Source organism: Pecten maximus, chromosome 3 (assembly GCF_902652985.1).
Source record: "Pecten maximus chromosome 3, xPecMax1.1, whole genome shotgun sequence".
NCBI classification, from domain to species: domain Eukaryota; kingdom Metazoa; phylum Mollusca; class Bivalvia; order Pectinida; family Pectinidae; genus Pecten; species Pecten maximus.
In genome coordinates, this window is record NC_047017.1 from 35,270,466 (window position 1) to 35,291,382 (window position 20,917).

Consider the following 20,917-nt stretch of genomic DNA (forward strand, 5'->3'; position numbering starts at 1 on the left):
ATCTATAATAGTATTTTATATCTATTAGTTTTGCATCTATACCAGTGTTTTATATCTATTAGTTTTGTGTATATACTAGTGTTTTATATCTATTAGTTTTGTATATATAATAGTGTTTTATATCTATTAGTTTGTATATATAATAGTGTTTTATATCTATTAGTTTTGTATATATAATAGTGTTTTATATCTATTAGTTTGTGTATATAATAGTGTTTTATATCTATTAGTTTTGTATATATAATAGTGTTTTATATCTATTAGTTTTGTGTATATAATAGTGTTTTATATCTATTAGTTTTGTATATATAATAGTGTTTTATATCTATTAGTTTTGTATATATAATAGTGTTTTATATCTATTAGTTTTGTATATATAATAGTGTTTTATATCTATTAGTTTTGTATATATAATAGTGTTTTATATCTATTAGTTTTGTATATATAATAGTGTTTTATATCTATCAGTTTTCTGTATATAATAGTGTTTTATATCTATTAGTTTTGTATATAATAGTGTTTTATATCTATTAGTTTTGTATATATAAGTGTTTTATATCTATTAGTTTTGTATATATAATAGTGTTTTATATCTATTAGTTTTGTATATAATAGTGTTTTATATCTATTAGTTTTGTGTATATAATAGTGTTTTATATCTATTAGTTTTGTATATAATAGTGTTTTATATCTATTAGTTTTGTATATAATAGTGTTTTATATCTATTAGTTTTGTATATAATAGTGTTTTATATCTATTAGTTTTGTATATAATAGTGTTTTATATCTATTAGTTTTGTATATATAATAGTGTTTTATATCTATTAGTTTTGTATATATAATAGTGTTTTATATCTATTAGTTTTGTATATATAATAGTGTTTTATATCTATTAGTTTTGTATATATAATAGTGTTTTATATCTATTAGTTTTGTGTATATAACAGTGTTTTATATCTATTAGTTTTGTATATATAATAGTGTTTTATATCTATTAGTTTTGTATATATAACAGTGTTTTATATCTATTAGTTTTGTATATATAATAGTGTTTTATATCTATTAGTTTTGTATATAATAGTGTTTTATATCTATTAGTTTTGTATATATAATAGTGTTTTATATCTATTAGTTTTGTATATATAATAGTGTTTTATATCTATTAGTTTTGTATATATAATAGTGTTTTATATCTATTAGTTTTGTATATATAATAGTGTTTTATATCTATTAGTTTTGTATATATAATGGTGTTTTATATCTATTAGTTTTGTATATATAACAGTGTTTTATATCTATTAGTTTTGTATATATAATGGTGTTTTATATCTATTAGTTTTGTATATATAACAGTGTTTTATATCTATTAGTTTTGTATATATAATGGTGTTTTATATCTATTAGTTTTGTGTATATAACAGTGTTTTATATCTATTAGTTTTGTATATATAATGGTGTTTTATATCTATTAGTTTTGTATATATAACAGTGTTTTATATCTATTAGTTTTGTATATATAATAGTGTTTTATATCTATTAGTTTTGTATATATAATAGTGTTTTATATCTATTAGTTTTGTATATATAATAGTGTTTTATATCTATTAGTTTTGTATATATAATGGTGTTTTATATCTATTAGTTTTGTGTATATAACAGTGTTTTATATCTATTAGTTTTGTATATATAATGGTGTTTTATATCTATTAGTTTTGTGTATATAACAGTGTTTTATATCTATTAGTTTTGTATATATAATAGTGTTTTATATCTATTAGTTTTGTGTATATAACAGTGTTTTATATCTATTAGTTTTGTATATATAACAGTGTTTTATATCTATTAGTTTTGTGTATATAATAGTGTTTTATATCTATTAGTTTTGTGTATATAATAGTGTTTTATATCTATTAGTTTTGTGTATATAATAGTGTTTTATATCTATTAGTTTTGTGTATATAATAGTGTTTTATATCTATTAGTTTTGTATATATAATAGTGTTTTATATCTATTAGTTTTGTATATATAATAGTGTTTTATATCTATTAGTTTTGTATATATAATAGTGTTTTATATCTATTAGTTTTGTATATATAATAGTGTTTTATATCTATTAGTTTTGTATATAATAGTGTTTTATATCTATTAGTTTTGTATATATAATAGTGTTTTATATCTATTAGTTTTGTATATATAATAGTGTTTTATATCTATTAGTTTTGTGTATATAATACTGTTTTATATCTATTAGTTTTGTGTATATAATAGTGGTTTATATATAGTGTTGTAGAAGAGTTAATAATAAAGACATACCGGCTGTTGTTGCAAGGTCAGAGGACACACCAGCTACCGTGACAATGTCAGTGGGCGCATAGACAGAGTATGATATGTAAACAATAGAATCGGGGAAATCAGACAGATAGGCTGAGATTGTATTCGGTTGTTGTAATGATATGATGGATGTTAGCAGCTGTGTGACAGACTAGTTGTCGAGCTCATCAGATACCAACCTATGTTGTCATTGAACCTAACCAGTTGTTGTCTCTCGCTATAAAACTTAATATATTTATCATGCAACCTGACGAAAGCTGGCAGGTCGTGCGTTAGATTCTGGTGTTAAAGGTATACTTCCTGTTATAAACCGCGTCGTTAAATACCGGAAGTAACATAAGATGACTGGATTATACACTACGCCAACAATAAAATAAAGTTTATGTATGGGAATGTGTGTATTATGATTATATTAAGCTATTGATGCATAAATAAAGACCTATTTTCAGAAAATAACTTTCACTATATTAATGCAAAGTAAAATAGTGGAGGAAAGACAGACATACAGACAGACAAAAAGACAGGCATAAAGACATGCATAAAGACAGACACAAAGACAGACATAAAGACAGGAATAAACACAGACATCAAGACATGGATAAAGACAGGGATTAAGACATGGATAAAGACAGGGATTAAGACAGGCAAAAACACAAACAAAAAGACAGAGATAAAGACAGAAAAACATACAAAAAGACAGGGATGAAGACAGAAAAACATACAAAAAGACAGGGATAAAGACAGACAAAAACAGTCATAAAGTCAGAGATAAAGACAGACATAAAGACAGATAAAAAGATAGGGATAAAGACAGACAAAAATACTGACACAAAGACAAAAAACACGAGGTTAATGACAGTCATAAAGACAGACAAAAAAGACAGACATAAAGACAGGGCATGGAGAACAGTAGGCATGCTCATTTTAATGTATTATCCTGTGAAAAATAAACATTGGCATACTATCGTTACCTGTCGTGTTAGGTATATATAGGTATATACTATCGTTAGTGGTCGTGTTAGGTATATATAGGTATATACTATCGTTACCTGTCGTGTTAGGTATATATAGGTATATAATATCGTTACCTGTCGTGTTAGGTATATATAGGTATATACTATCGCTACCTGTCGTGTTAGGTATATATAGGTATGTACTATCGTTACCTGTCGTGTTAGGTATATATAGGTATGTACTATCGTTACCTGTCGTGTTAGGTATATATAGGTATATACTATCGTTAGTGGTCGTGTTAGGTATATATATAGGTATATACTATCCTTACCTGTCGTGTTAGGTACATTGTATATATAGGTATATACTATCGTTACCTGTCGTGTTAGATATATATAGGTATATACCATCGTTACCTGTCGTGTTAGGTATATATAGGTATATACTATCCTTACCTGTCGTGTTAGGTATATATATAGGTATATACTATCGTTACCTGTCGTGTTAGGTATATATAGGTATATACTATCGTTACCTGTCGTGTTAGGTATATATAGGTATATACTATCGTTACCTGTCGTGTAAGGTATATATAGGTATATACTATCGTTACCTGTCGTGTTAGGTATATATAGGTATATACTATCGTTACCTGTCGTGTTAGGTATATATAGGTATATACTATCGTTACCTGTCGTGTTAGGTATATATAGGTATATACTATCGTTACCTGTCGTGTTAGGTATATATAGGTATGTACTATCGTTACCTGTCGTGTTAGGTATATATAGGTATGTACTATCGTTACCTGTCGTGTTAGGTATATATAGGTATGTACTATCGTTACCTGTTGTGTTAGGTATATATAGGTATGTCGTTACCTGTCGTGTTAGGTATATATAGGTATGTACTATCGTTACCTGTCGTGTTAGGTATATATAGGTATGTACTATCGTTACCTGTTGTGTTAGGTATATATAGGTATGTACTATCGTTACCTGTCGTGTTAGGTATATATAGGTATATACTATCGTTACCTGTCGTGTTAGGTATATATAGGTATATACTATCGCTACCTGTCGTGTTAGGTATATATATAGGTATATACTATCGTTACCTGTCGTGTTAGGTATATATAGGGGTATATTTATGTTTACATAGGTGTTAAGTATCATTTGTTACCTGCGATATGTTCGTCCGTTAGCCCCTCAGCCTGTAAAGAGAAAAACGGCACATGACCAGGCAATTACGAATGTAAACAGATAACATACTCCATCTTTAAATTGATAATTATAATGTATGGTAAAGTACTTAACGAAAGTGTGTATGTCTATATACTACAGAAATAGGTCAACATATCCGTCAGCTTAACGTGATTCACAATCATAGCGTTCTAACGCGGTTGTAGTAGCCACGCTGCCGAGATATTCATCTTACAAATGTTTGTACGAGTTTATAAATACCGATAATAGAGTATTCGCATTCCCGTGTCTCTAAGTTAAATTTAGAATTTACGCATTGCGGTGTTATTGCAACATAGATAGACACGTCTGGTTATATGCAAACCTACCATCGGGGATGTCCGTCAGAGTTAACGCATTAAAAACACTCCACCCTCCTCATGTTGAGTGCAGTTTGATACGCCGTGTATCCTCCCTTTGTATCGTGTGACTCAGCACTCACCAGTATTTTACAATGTACAATTCCTCAGTTGTTGTTATACTGGCCGTTTCCGCAATAATATTAGCTTGGCGGCTTAGCGGACTTCACCGATTTCTAAAAACTCCCCTTTTATATATAAAACGCACTTACCATCAAGTCTCGGTTTTAATCCATATATATCCCTTCGATACATCAACAGCTGATCGATATACAAACACAGTGACCCGATATGGCGGTATAGGCGTACCCTACCCGCTGTCCTCTGTATTACTAGTACATTTTCACGTCTGAATCACAACCCGACCTTCACTTCACAAGTGCTTCAAATATTTCTATACTGCAGGGTAAAAGGCCAGGAGAGAAATGCGCTATAGATATTGTTTAACTGTGTAACCGCTCCCGTTGAAGGGAGATACGTCGTTACTACTGTAGACATACAGGATTAAGGCCTGTATCACCGATGATGCCGGATCGACAGAGGGACGTCTTCCTCATCAAGCTTGACAGGGCGGATATCGAAACGAACATTGTGTGTAAACGAATTACTACTAGATGGCCATGACATTTAAATTAAAATTGATTTACTGAGATACACATGTCATCAGGTGAACATTTTAAACACACACGGTCACTTCCGGTATGTCTGTGAAGTTACTTAATAGATGTCACATGAAATAGTTATTTTACAGTAATAAAATCACACATGGTCACTTCATATATATATGTATGTCTGTGAAGCTCCTTCATAAATGTCACATGGAAAAGTAATGAAGTTTAATTATCACACATGTATAATACACGGACAAATAACAAAGAGATAATCCGTCACGCGTTATCGTTCGTGTTAAAACATATACAATATATATGTAATCCGGTCACACAAGCAGAAACCAAAGTATCATCTGCAACCCAGTCCCTCTAGCGGTTACCAAAGGATCACCCGCAAACCGGTTACACTAGCGGTTACCAAAGAATCATCCGCAACCCGGTCACACTAGCGGTAACTAAAGAATCATCCGCAACCCAGTCACACTAGCGGTAACAATATAATCATCCGCAACCCGGTCACACTAGCGGTAACCAAAGGATCACCCAACAACCCGGTCACACTAGCGGTAACCATATAATTATCCGCAACCCAGTCACACTAGCGGTAACCAAAGGATCACCCAACAACCCGGTCACACTAGCGGTAACCATATAATTATCCGCAACCCAGTCACACTAGCGGTAACCAAAGGATCACCCAACAACCCGGTCACACTAGCGGTAACCATATAATTATCCGCAACCCGGTCACACTAGCGGTAACCAAAGGATCACCCAACAACCCGGTCACACTAGCGGTAACAAGAGGTATATCCGTCACCTGGTCACGCTAACGGTTACCAGAGGTTCATCTGTCACCTGGTCACGCTAACGGTTACTAGAGGTTCATCCGTCACCTGGTCACGCTAACGGTTACCAGAGGTCATCCGTCACCTGGTCACGCCAACGGTTACCAGAGGTTCATCCGTCACCTGGTCACGTTAACAGTTACCAACAGATTGTTAATCACGTAAAACTTTCTGCGGCATATCCTTACTGGCACTGCTGTCTTCTAGCTTCGTAGGACCTAACGCTAATGTAACAGCAAAGCGACAGTAACGTTCGGGGTAACACAGGGTGGGGACAGTAGTGTTCTTACCAGACACAGCAATCAATTTACAATCCCCTGGCTGTGTTACCCCTAACACTACTGTCCCCTGACTGTGTTACCCCTAACACTACTGTCCCCTGGCTGTGTTACCCCTAACACTACTGTCCCCTGACTGTGTTACCCCTAACACTACTGTCACCTGGCTGTGTTACCCCTAACACTACTGTCCCCTGACTGTGTTACCCCTAACACTACTGTCCCCTGGCTGTGTTACCCCTAACACTACTGTCCCCTGGCTGTGTTACCCCTAACACTACTGTCCCCTGGCTGTGTTACCCCTAACACTACTGTCCCCTGGCTGTGTTACCCCTAACACTACTGTCCCCTGGCTGTGTTACCCCTAACACTACTGTCCCCTGGCTGTGTTACCCCTAACACTACTGTCCCCTGACTGTGTTACCCCTAACTCTACTGTCCCCTGGCTGTGTTACCCCTAACACTACTGTCCCCTGACTGTGTTACCCCTAACACTACTGTCCCCTGGCTGTGTTACCCCTAACACCACTGTCCCCTGGCTGTGTTACCCCTAACACTACTGTCCCCTGACATCCTCACCCCTAACACTACTGTCCCCTGGCTGTGTTACCCCTAACACTACTGTCCCCTGGCTGTGTTACCCCTAACACTACTGTCCCCTGACTGTGTTACCCCTAACACTACTGTCCCCTGGCTGTGTTACCCCTAACACTACTGTCCCCTGGCTGTGTTACCCCTAACACTACTGTCCCCTGGCTGTGTTACCCCTAACACTACTGTCCCCTGGCTGTGTTACCCCTAACACTACTGTCCCCTGGCTGTGTTACCCCTAACACTACTGTCCCCTGGCTGTGTTACCCCTAACACTACTGTCCCCTGGCTGTGTTACCCCTAACACTACTGTCCCCTGGCTGTGTTACCCCTAACACTACTGTCCCCTGGTTGTGTTACCCCTAACACTACTGTCCCCTGGCTGTGTTACCCCTAACACTACTGTCCCCTGACTGTGTTACCCCTAACACTACTGTCCCCTGGCTGTGTTACCCCTAACACTACTGTCCCCTGGCTGTGTTACCCTTAACACTACTGTCCCCTGACTGTGTTACCCCTAACACTATTGTCCACTGGCTGTGTTACCTCTAACACTACTGTCCCCTGACTGTGTTACCCCTAACACCACTGTCCCCTGGCTGTGTTACCCCTAACACTACTGTCCCCTGGCTGTGTTACCCCTAACACCACTGTCCCCTGGCTGTGTTACCCCTAACACCACTGTCCCCTGGCTGTGTTACCCCTAACACTACTGTCCCCTGGCTGTGTTACCCCTAACACTACTGTCCCCTGGCTGTGTTACCCCTAACACTACTGTCCCCTGGCTGTGTTACCCCTAACACTACTGTCCCCTGGCTGTGTTACCCCTAACACTACTGTCCCCTGGCTGTGTTACCCCTAACACTACTGTCCCCTGGCTGTGTTACCCCTAACACTACTGTCCCCTGACTGTGTTACCCCTAACACTACTGTCCCCTGGCTGTGTTACCCCTAACACTACTGTCCCCTGACATCCTCACCCCTAACACTACTGTCCCCTGGCTGTGTTACCCCTAACACTACTGTCCCCTGGCTGTGTTACCCCTAACACTACTGTCCCCTGACTGTGTTACCCCTAACACTACTGTCCCCTGGCTGTGTTACCCCTAACACTACTGTCCCCTGGCTGTGTTACCCCTAACACTACTGTCCCCTGGCTGTGTTACCCCTAACACTACTGTCCCCTGGCTGTGTTACCCCTAACACTACTGTCCCCTGGCTGTGTTACCCCTAACACTACTGTCCCCTGACTGTGTTACCCCTAACACTACTGTCCCCTGGCTGTGTTACCCCTAACACTACTGTCCCCTGACATCCTCACCCCTAACACTACTGTCCCCTGGCTGTGTTACCCCTAACACTACTGTCCCCTGGCTGTGTTACCCCTAACACTACTGTCCCCTGACTGTGTTACCCCTAACACTACTGTCCCCTGGCTGTGTTACCCCTAACACTACTGTCCCCTGGCTGTGTTACCCCTAACACTACTGTCCCCTGGTTGTGTTACCCCTAACACTACTGTCCCCTGGCTGTGTTACCCCTAACACTACTGTCCCCTGACTGTGTTACCCCTAACACTACTGTCCCCTGACTGTGTTACCCCTAACACTACTGTCCCCTGGCTGTGTTACCCCTAACACTACTGTCCCCTGGCTGTGTTACCCTTAACACTACTGTCCCCTGACTGTGTTACCCCTAACACTACTGTCCACTGGCTGTGTTACCTCTAACACTACTGTCCCCTGACTGTGTTACCCCTAACACCACTGTCCCCTGTCTGTGTTACCCCTAACACTACTGTCCCCTGGCTGTGTTACCCCTAACACCACTGTCCCCTGGCTGTGTTACCCCTAACACTACTGTCCCCTGGCTCACTCACCCCTAACACTACTGTCCCCTGGCTGTGTTACCCCTAACACTACTGTCCCCTGGCTGTGTTACCCCTAACACTACTGTCCCCTGGCTCACTCACCCCAAACACTACTGTCCCCTGGCTGTGTTACCCCTAACACTACTGTCCCCTGGCTCACTCACCCCTAACACTACTGTCCCCTGGCTGTGTTACCGCTAACACTACTGTCCCCTGGCTGTGTTACCCCTAACACTACTGTCCCCTGACTGTGTTACCCCTAACACTACTGTCCCCTGACTGTGTTACCCCTAACACTACTGTCCCCTGGCTGTGTTACCCCTAACACCACTGTCCCCTGGCTGTGTTACCCCTAACACTACTGTCCCCTGACTGTGTTACCCCTAACACTACTGTCCCCTGACTGTGTTACCCCTAACACTACTGTCCCCTGGCTGTGTTACCCCTAACACTACTGTCCCCTGGCTGTGTTACCCCTTACACTACTGTCCCCTGACTGTGTTACCCCTAACACTACTGTCCCCTGACTGTGTTACCGCTAACACTACTGTCCCCTGGCTGTGTTACCCCTAACACTACTGTCCCCTGGCTGTGTTACCCCTAACACTACTGTCCCCTGACTGTGTTACCCCTAACACTACTGTCCCCTGGCTGTGTTACCCCTAACACTACTGTCCCCTGGCTGTGTTACCCCTAACACTACTGTCCCCTGGCTGTGTTACCCCTAACACTACTGTCTCCTGGCTGTGTTACCCCTTACACTACTGTCCCCTGACTGTGTCACCCCTAACACTACTGTCCCCTGACTGTGTTACCGCTAACACTACTGTCCCCTGGCTGTGTTACCCCTAACACCACTGTCCCCTGGCTGTGTTACCCCTAACACTACTGTCCCCTGGCTGTGTTACCCCTAACACTACTGTCCCCTGGCTGTGTTACCCCTAACACTACTGTCCCCTGGCTCACTCACCCCTAACACTACTGTCCCCTGGCTGTGTTACCCATAACACTACTGTCCCCTGGCTGTGTTACCCCTAACACTACTGTCCCCTGGCTGTGTTACCCCTAACACTACTGTCCCCTGACTGTGTTACCCCTAACACTACTGTCCCCTGGCTGTGTTACCCCTAACACTACTGTCCCCTGGCTGTGTTACCCCTAACACTACTGTCCCCTGGCTGTGTTACCCCTAACACTACTGTCCCCTGGCTGTGTTACCCCTAACACTACTGACCCCTGACTGTGTTACCCCTAACACTACTGTCCCCTGGCTGTGTTACCCCTAACACTACTGTCCCCTGGCTGTGTTACCCCTAACACTACTGTCCCCTGGCTGTGTTACCCCTAACACTACTGTCCCCTGGCTGTGTTACCCCTAACACTACTGTCCCCTGGCTGTGTTACCCCTAACACTACTGTCCCCTGGTTGTGTTACCCCTAACACTACTGTCCCCTGGCTGTGTTACCCCTAACACTACTGTCCCCTGACTGTGTTACCCCTAACACTACTGTCCCCTGACTGTGTTACCCCTAACACTACTGTCCCCTGGCTGTGTTACCCCTAACACTACTGTCCCCTGGCTGTGTTACCCTTAACACTACTGTCCCCTGACTGTGTTACCCCTAACACTACTGTCCACTGGCTGTGTTACCTCTAACACTACTGTCCCCTGACTGTGTTACCCCTAACACCACTGTCCCCTGTCTGTGTTACCCCTAACACTACTGTCCCCTGGCTGTGTTATCCCTAACACCACTGTCCCCTGGCTGTGTTACCCCTAACACTACTGTCCCCTGGCTCACTCACCCCTAACACTACTGTCCCCTGGCTGTGTTACCCATAACACTACTGTCCCCTGGCTGTGTTACCCCTAACACTACTGTCCCCTGGCTCACTCACCCCAAACACTACTGTCCCCTGGCTGTGTTACCCCTAACACTACTGTCCCCTGGCTCACTCACCCCTAACACTACTGTCCCCTGGCTGTGTTACCGCTAACACTACTGTCCCCTGGCTGTGTTACCCCTAACACTACTGTCCCCTGACTGTGTTACCCCTAACACTACTGTCCCCTGACTGTGTTACCCCTAACACTACTGTCCCCTGGCTGTGTTACCCCTAACACCACTGTCCCCTGGCTGTGTTACCCCTAACACTACTGTCCCCTGACTGTGTTACCCCTAACACTACTGTCCCCTGACTGTGTTACCCCTAACACTACTGTCCCCTGGCTGTGTTACCCCTAACACTACTGTCCCCTGGCTGTGTTACCCCTTACACTACTGTCCCCTGACTGTGTTACCCCTAACACTACTGTCCCCTGACTGTGTTACCGCTAACACTACTGTCCCCTGGCTGTGTTACCCCTAACACTACTGTCCCCTGGCTGTGTTACCCCTAACACTACTGTCCCCTGACTGTGTTACCCCTAACACTACTGTCCCCTGGCTGTGTTACCCCTAACACTACTGTCCCCTGGCTGTGTTACCCCTAACACTACTGTCCCCTGGCTGTGTTACCCCTAACACTACTGTCCCCTGGCTGTGTTACCCCTTACACTACTGTCCCCTGACTGTGTCACCCCTAACACTACTGTCCCCTGACTGTGTTACCGCTAACACTACTGTCCCCTGGCTCCCTCACCCCTAACACTACTGTCCCCTGGCTCCCTCCCCCCTAACACCACTGTCCCCTGGCTGTGTTACCCCTAACACTACTGTCCCCTGGCTGTGTTACCCCTAACACTACTGTCCCCTGACTGTGTCACCCCTAACACCACTGTCCCCTGGCTGTGTTACCCCTAACACTACTGTCCCCTGGCTCCCTCCCCCCTAACACCACTGTCCCCTGACTGTGTTACCCCTAACACTACTGTCCCCTGGCTCCCTCCCCCCTAACACCACTGTCCCCTGGCTGTGTTACCCCTAACACTACTGTCCCCTGGCTCCCTCACCCCTAACACCACTGTCCCCTGACTGTGTTACCCCTAACACTACTGTCCCCTGACTGTGTTACCCCTAACACTACTGTCCCCTGGCTCCCTCACCCCTAACACTACTGTCCCCTGGCTGTGTTACCCCTAACACTACTGTCCCCTGACTGTGTTACCCCTAACACTACTGTCCTCTGGCTGTGTTACCCCTAACACTACTGTCCCCTGGCTCCCTCACCCCTAACACTACTGACTCCCCACCCCTAACACTACTGACTCCTCACCCCTAACACTACTGACTCCCCACCCCTAACACTACTGACTCCTCACCCCTAACACTACTCTCCCCCGACTCCCACAACACTCGTACTCTTTTTACTGCTACCTGCTATGGACTAGTAGATTGTCACCAGTCATTTTCATGTCTCTTGAGATTTACTCATTCCCTGTGTCTTTCTTACCTGCTGAATCCGTCTGTATTCCATTATAACACTTTTCCGCTGACATAAGTTTCTACCTCGATCTCATGATTGATAAATACTGTTTAAATGTAAGTTACATAATGTTGGTAAAAATCGACCACTCGGAGAGGCCGTCAGTCTGTGTGTACCGACTCTTGACGAATTACCTACCTGTTCAATAGACATCGTCAAATCGATACGGTTAGTCCAGTCCCAATACATGATAACAGATTGATCTGCTGATCAATAGCTCGTCCACTTCCTGATAATGTCGGAGATTTCCTTAGGACGTGAGACGGGAAATAATGAATCCTCATATCCGTACGTTTTATTTCATTTCTTCTGCAGCATAAGTGATGGTGTGTTAGCTTTCATTATAACTCCCAACAATATCAACACGTGTCGGAGTCTCACGCCTACAACATCATACTACTCCTCTCCGTCTATCTTGATTTATTTCAACTCAAATAAGGTTTATATCACCACTCCCGGTGTCTAAGATCTGGCTCAATTGATTCCATTTGAAGCTGACTAGTACCGGGCACCTTCCTTCAGCCGACACGTGTTGAACTAGATCTTCGAGATAATGTTGTTTATATACTTCGCCTGAACATATCTAGATCTACATAATTATAAAACCACGTACGGTACCCGTAGGTACCTGTTCAACACCTGCAGTTGGTTTTGACAATAAAATACCTTTCGCATGATTTCTGAATATTTTCAAGCTCGAACGTATTTAGATTCATTATATTTTTCTGTGATTCATGGTACTTAGGTCCGTCAAGTCAAGAACAACCTTATCAAACATCAACGGCCGAGAAGCTATTGCTGAGGATTTGTCTTTGGAGGGAATGGAGCCCTCTGCTCTTATTTTCAATAAACTTCAACATTTCTCTTCAGTCCGATATTAAATCTAAAGGCAAAACCGACCTATTTATATCTGACAGATGTGTCGATATATCTGTTTTAGATATGGGATCTGACCTGTGTGACTGTGGTCAATGACAGAAAAAATCATAGCTGGTTCCAGTGCTCTCACACCAGCTATTTATAGTAACAAACAAGTCTGTCCATTTACTACAGTAATCTTTGAGGCATTTTACCGTATCATGGGATATATCGTGATAATTGTTAGAAATTATGTTATGAGATTGTTGTCAGAAATTATGATATGAGGTTGTTGGTGGACAGAGTGTTATGAGGATGTTGGTGGACAGAGTGTTGTGATATTGATGGTGGACAGAATGATACGAGATTGTTGTTGGACAGAATGATATGATATTGTTGGTGGACAGAATGATACGAGATTGTTGTTGGACAGAATGATATGATATTGTTGGTGGACAGAATATTAGATTGTTGTTGGACAGAATGTTATGAGGATGTTTTTGGACAAAGTGTTGTGATATTGTTGGTGGACAGAGTGTTATGAGGATGTTGTTGGATAGAATGATATGAGCTTGTTGTTGGACAGTGTTGTGAGATTGTTGTTGGACAGAGTGTTGTGAGATTGTTGGTGGACAGAATGTTGCGAGATTGTTGGTGGACAGAGTTTTGTGATATTGTTGGTGGACAGAGTGTTGTGAAATTGTTGTTGGACAGAATGTTATGAGGATGTTGTTGGACAGAATGATATGAGATTGTTGTTGGACAGAGTGTTATGGGGGTGTTGGTGGACAGAATGTTATGAAGGTGTTGTTAGACAGAAGGATATGATATTGTTGTTGGACAGGATTTTATGAGGGTGTTGGTGGACAGGATGTTATGGGGGTGTTGGTGGACAGGTGTTACATGTATTAGCGTGTTGATGGACAGAATGCTATGAGGGTGTTGATGGACAGAATGCTATGAGGGTGTCGGTGGACAGCAGGTTAATGGTGGACAAGATGCTATAAGAGTATTGGTGGACAGAGTGTTGTGAGATTGTTGTTGGACAGAATGATATTAGATTGTTGTTGGACAGAATGATATGAGATTGTTGGTGGACAGAGTGTTGTGAGATTGTTTTGGACAGGATATCATAAGGTTATTGGTGGACAGGATGTTATGAGGGTGTTGGTGGACAGGATGTTATGAGGGTGTTGTTGGACAGGATGTTATGAGGGTGTTGGTGGACAGAATGTTATGAGGGTGTTGGCGGACAGGATGTTATGAGGGTGTTGGTGGACAGGATATCATAAGGTTAATGGTGGACAGAATGTTATGAAGGTGTTGGTGGACAGGATGTTATGAGGGTGTTGGTGGACAGAATTTTTCATGAGGGTGTTGGTGAACAGAATGTCATGAGGGTGTTGGTGGACAGGATATCATAAGGTTATTGGTGGACAGGATGTTATGAGGGTGTTGGTGGACAGGATGTTATGAGGGTGTTGGTGGACATGATGTTATGAGGGTGTTGGTGGACAGAATGCTATGAGGGTGTTGGCGGACAGGATGTTATGAGGGTGTTGGTGGACAGGATATCATAAGGTTATTGGTGGACAGAATGTTATGAGGGTGTTGGTGGACAGGATGTTATGAGGGTGTTGGTGGACAGAATTTTTCATGAGGGTGTTGGTGAACAGAATGTCATGAGGGTGTTGGTGGACAGGATATCATAAGGTTATTGGTGGACAGGATGTTATGAGGGTGTTGGTGGACAGGATGTTATGAGGGTGTTGGTGGACATGATGTTATGAGGGTGTTGGTGGACAGGATGTTTGAGGTTATTGGTGGACAGGATGTTATGAGGTTATTGGTGGACAGGATATCATAAGGTTATTGGTGGACAGGATGTTATGAGGTTATTGGTGGACAGGATATCAAGGTTATTGGTGGACAGGATATCATAAGGTTATTGGTGGACAGGATGTTTGAGGTTATTGGTGGACAGGATGTTATGAGGGTGTTGGTGGACAGGATGTTATGAGGGTGTTGGTGGACAGGATATCATAAGGTTATTGGTGGACAGGATGTTATGAGGTTATTGGTGGACAGGATATCAAGGTTATTGGTGGACAGGATATCATCAGGTTATTGGTGGACAGGATGTTATGAGGTTATTGGTGGACAGGATATCATAAGGTTATTGGTGGACAGGATGTTATGAGGTTATTGGTGGACAGGATATCAAGGTTATTGGTGGACAGGATATCATCAGGTTATTGGTGGACAGGATGTTATGAGGTTATTGGTGGACAGGATGTTATGAGGGTGTTGGTGGACAGGATGTTATGAGGGTGTTGTTGGACAGGATGTTTGAGGGTGTTGGTGGACAGGATATCATAAGGTTATTTATGGACAGGATGTTTGAGGGTGTTGGTGGACAGGATGTTATGAGGGTGTTGGTGGACAGAATGTTATGAGGGTGTTGGTGGACAGGATGTTATGAGGGTGTTGGTGGACAGAATGTTATGAGGGTGTTGGTGGACAGGATGTTATGAGAGTGTTGTCAGACAGAATGTTATGAGGGTGTTGGTGGACATGATGTTATGAGGGTGTTGGTGGACAGGATGTTACGAGGGTGTTGGCGGACAGGATGTTATGAGAGTGTTGTCAGACAGAATGTTATGAGGGTGTTGGTGGACATGATGTTATGAGGGTGTTGGTGGACAGGATGTTACGAGGGTGTTGGTGGACAGGATGTTATGAGGGTGTTGGCGGACAGGATGTTATGAGGGTGTTGTCGGACAGAATGTTATGAGGGTGTTGGTGGACAGGATGTTATGAGGGTGTTGGTGGACAGGATGTTACGAGGGTGTTGTTGGACAGGATGTTATGAGGGTGTTGGTGGACAGAATGTTATGAGGGTGTTGGTGGACAGGATGTTATGAGGGTGTTGGTGGACAGGATGTTATGAGTGTGTTGGTGGCCAGGATGTTATGAGGGTGTTGGTGGACAGGATGTTATGAGGGTGTTTGTGGACAGGTGTTACATGTATTAGCGTGTTGATGGACAGAATGCTATGAGGGTGTTGATGGACAGAATGCTATGAGGGTTTTGTCGGTGGACAGGTGTTACATGTATTAGCGTGTTGATGGACAGAATGCTATGAGGGTGTCGGTGGACAGGTGTTACATGTATTAGCGTGTTGATGGACAGAATGCTATGAGGGTGTTGATGGACAGAATGCTATGAGGGTGTCGGTGGACAGCAGGTTAATGGTGGACAAGATGCTATAAGAGTATTGGTGGAGTGAACGTTGTAAGATTTTTGTCGGAGAGAATATTATAAGGTCGTTTCACGACGAAATGCTGTAGGATTGTTCATGTACAGAATGTTGCGATGTCGTTGAATAAAAAAAGCTCGATGGCGGACAAAACATTTAAATGACAGTTTGGTGGAAAGAAAGCTGTAATAGTTTGTGGACAAGGATAGTTTGTCACATTGTTAGTGGGATGTGTCTTGTTGATCAAAAGTTTCCGGGAGGCCTTCACAAGTTTCTGATCTATTAAGGTACAAATAAAGAGCATTGTTGGTATTTACAAAAAATCCTCAGTCATAGATTTTACAAAGAGAATAGTCTAAAATATCGCCCTGCTTGGTTTTCGTTTTGCATTGTTATATCATTTGAGTGGGCAGATCGTCCTTAAAACCTGACACGAATCAAGCCATGACTGGATTTAAAGTGTACTTGTGAATACGTTCAGGATGTGACATTGATTATGATAAATAAAACTCGTGGACCAATCTATAAAACACCATACAGATGTATCCATACACCCAGTGAAGGTTTATATCGTTAAGTGTAGACCAATAAAATGATAAAAACACACACACGGCTATAAAACAATTACACCTAACCAAACCATTGTCATAAAGTACATCACAAACTCTACAACAGAATGCGTACTTTATTGGGGCTGTATACCACTCAGCACCCTAAACACAAACACTGTCCACATACTCACCAGCTTTGGGGGCAGTAGGACAAAATGTCCCGAGCAGAGGTCATAACAAGTACGTACTCCAGACCAGGCTCAACCCAGGCCAACAGCTAGACAAAACTAAGTACTTCAGTGACTACGTTAGGTAACTCCATATTGTTGACGAGTGACAGTCTGGGGATACTTAGATAACTCCATATTGTTGACGAGTGACAGTCTGGGGATACTTAGATAACTCCATATTGTTGACGAGTGACAGTCTGTGGATACTAAGGTAACTCCATATTGTTGACGAGTGACAGTCTGGGGGATACTAAGGTAACTCGATATTGTTGACGAGTGACAGTCTGGGGGATACTAAGGTAACTCCGTATTGTTGACGAGTGACAGTGTGGAGGATACTTAGGTAACTCCATATTGTTGACAAGTGACAGTGTGGGGGATACTTAGGTAACTCCGTATTGTTGACGAGTGACAGTGTTGGGATACTAAGGTAACTCCGTATTGTTGACAAGTGACAGTGTAGGGGATACTTAGGTAACTCCATATTGTTGACGAGTGACAGTCTGGGTGATACTTAGGAAACTCCATATTGTTGACGAGTGACAGTCTGGGGGATACTAAGGTATTTCGATATTGTTGACGAGTGACAGTCTGGGGGATACTTAGGTAACTCGATATTGTTGACGAGTGACAGTCTGGGTGATACTTAGGTAACTCCATATTGTTGATCAGTGACAGTCTGGGGATACTTAGGTAACTCCATATTGTTGACGAGTGACAGTGTGGGGGATACTTAGGTAACTCGATATTGTTGACGAGTGACAGTGTAGGGGATACTTAGGTAACTCAGTATTGTTGACGAGTGACAGTCTGGGGGATACTTAGGTTACTCCATATTGTTGACGAGTGACAGTCTGGGGATACTTAGGTTACTCCATATTGTTGACGAGTGACAGTCTGGGTGATACTTAGGTAACTCCATATTGTTGACGAGTGACAGTCTGGGGGATACTAAGGTAACTCCATATTGTTGACGAGTGACAGTCTGGGGGATACTAAGGTAACTCCGTATTGTTGACGAGTGACGGTCTGTGGATACTAAGGTAACTCCGTATTGTTGACGTGTGACAGTCTGGGGGATACTAAGGTATTTCGATATTGTTGACGAGTGACAGTCTGGGGGATACTTAGGTAACTCCATATTGTTGACGAGTGACAGTCTGGGGGATACTTAGGTAACTCCATATTGTTGACGAGTGACAGTCTGGGGGATACTTAGGTAACTCCATATTGTTGACGAGTGACAGTGTTGGGATACTAAGGTAACTCCGTATTGTTGACAAGTGACAGTGTAGGGGATACTTAGGTAACTCCATATTGTTGACAAGTGACAGTCTGGGGATACTTAGGTAACTCCATATTGTTGACGAGTGACAGTCTGGGTGATATTTAGGTAACTCGATATTGTTGACGAGTGACAGTCTGGGGATACTTAGGTAACTCCGTATTGTTGACGAGTGACAGTCTGGGGGATACTTAGGTAACTCGATATTGTTGACAAGTGACAGTCTGGGGATACTTAGGTAACTCCGTATTGTTGACGAGTGACAGTCTGGGGGGATACTTAGGTAACTCCATATTGTTGACGAGTGACAGTCTGGGTGATACTTAGGTAACTCCATATTGTTGACGAGTGACAGTCTGGGGGATACTAAGGTATTTCGATATTGTTGACGAGTGACAGTCTGGGGGATACTTAGGTAACTCGATATTGTTGACGAGTGACAGTCTGGGTGATACTTAGGTAACTCCATATTGTTGATCAGTGACAGTCTGGGGATACTTAGGTAACTCCATATTGTTGACGAGTGACAGTGTGGGGGATACTTAGGTAACTCGATATTGTTGACGAGTGACAGTGTAGGGGATACTTAGGTAACTCAGTATTGTTGACGAGTGACAGTCTGGGGGATACTTAGGTTACTCCATATTGTTGACGAGTGACAGTCTGGGGATACTTAGGTTACTCCATATTGTTGACGAGTGACAGTCTGGGTGATACTTAGGTAACTCCATATTGTTGACGAGTGACAGTCTGGGGGATACTAAGGTAACTCCATATTGTTGACGAGTGACAGTCTGGGGGATACTAAGGTAACTCCGTATTGTTGACGAGTGACAGTCTGTGGATACTAAGGTAACTCCGTATTGTTGACGAGTGACAGTCTGGGGGATACTAAGGTATTTCGATATTGTTGACGAGTGACAGTCTGGGGGATACTTAGGTAACTCCATATTGTTGACGAGTGACAGTCTGGGGGATACTTAGGTAACTCCATATTGTTGACGAGTGACAGTCTGGGGGATACTTAGGTAACTCCGTATTGTTGACGAGTGACAGTCTGGGGGATACTAAGGTAACTCCATATTGTTGACGAGTGACAGTCTGGGGGATACTAAGGTAACTCCGTATTGTTGACGAGTGACAGTGTGGGGGATACTAAGGTAACTCCGTATTGTTGACGAGTGACAGTCTGGGGATACTTAGGTAACTCCATATTGTTGACAAGTGACAGTGTGGGGGATACTAAGGTAACTCCGTATTGTTGACAAGTGACAGTGTAGGGGATACTTAGGTAACTCCATATTGTTGACAAGTGACAGTCTGGGGATACTTAAGTTACTCCATATTGTTGACGAGTGACAGTGTGGGGGATACTAAGGTAACTCCGTATTGTTGACGAGTGACAGTGTGGGGGATACTAAGGTAACTCCATATTGTTGACGAGTGACAGTCTGGGGGATACTTAGGTAACTCCGTATTGTTGACGAGTGACAGTCTGGGGGATACTTAGGTAACTCAATATTGTTGACGGCGATAGGTATGGAGCTCCGCATTGTCAATGAGTGACAGTGCGGGGGGAATTAGGGAGCTCCGTATTGTTTGGGAGCCGAGTGACTGACTGTGCAATGCTTAGGGAGCTCCGTAATGTTGACGACTGGCGTTCTGGGGAAAACTTTCCTGTGTTTCAGACTCATTTTATGGTTAGCGGAGAACTGTCCTCGTGCCCAAGACCAATGTTAAACGTAACGAAGTAATTCGACATCCAAGCATTCCCAATGACCTTAGATCTGATCAAAACTTTGATTTGTTATCGACCGTATAAACTAACGTCACGTATTAGAGTGATGTTACGTGTCCAAACCTTACAAGTTCTCAGGCTATCCCATTCACATATCAGTAACGCGGTGTTTAGTGTTACAGGCAATGTACAGCAGGGGGAAATATGTCTCTTTACAATAGATCAATACATATATCGGCTGTCACCAACATTCCTGTTCTCTCGTGACTTCACAAACATCAACCAAAAAATATGTGTGGTATTGACAAGATTAGTCCTTACGTCACCGGAACTGGCAAGCAGTCTAGAGCTGGACAAATCCTGACAGGACGGTATCGGTGGCGCGTGTCTAGGCTTGGGCACCGACAGATGTTGTAGTTCTGTAACAATTAACATGTCGTCAGCACAGACTCCTGAACAACCAAAGTAGTTTAATCCCTTGTTTG

General features: G+C 42.4%; 1 protein-coding gene across 1 annotated transcript in view; it reads right to left on the reverse strand.

Moving 5' to 3' along the window:
• Positions 1-12,948, reverse strand: part of LOC117323999 (calmodulin-like) — a 41,775-nt gene extending 28,827 nt beyond the window's left edge. Inside the window, exons 1-2 of the mRNA XM_033879585.1 lie at positions 12,650-12,948; positions 4,469-4,499 (exon numbers count right to left, since the gene is read on the reverse strand). Of these exons, the coding sequence (XP_033735476.1) occupies positions 4,469-4,499; positions 12,650-12,700 (82 nt within the window). The 5' untranslated portion in view covers positions 12,701-12,948. The remainder of the gene's footprint in view (positions 1-4,468; positions 4,500-12,649) is intronic.
• Positions 12,949-20,917: the final 7,969 nt, after the last annotated feature.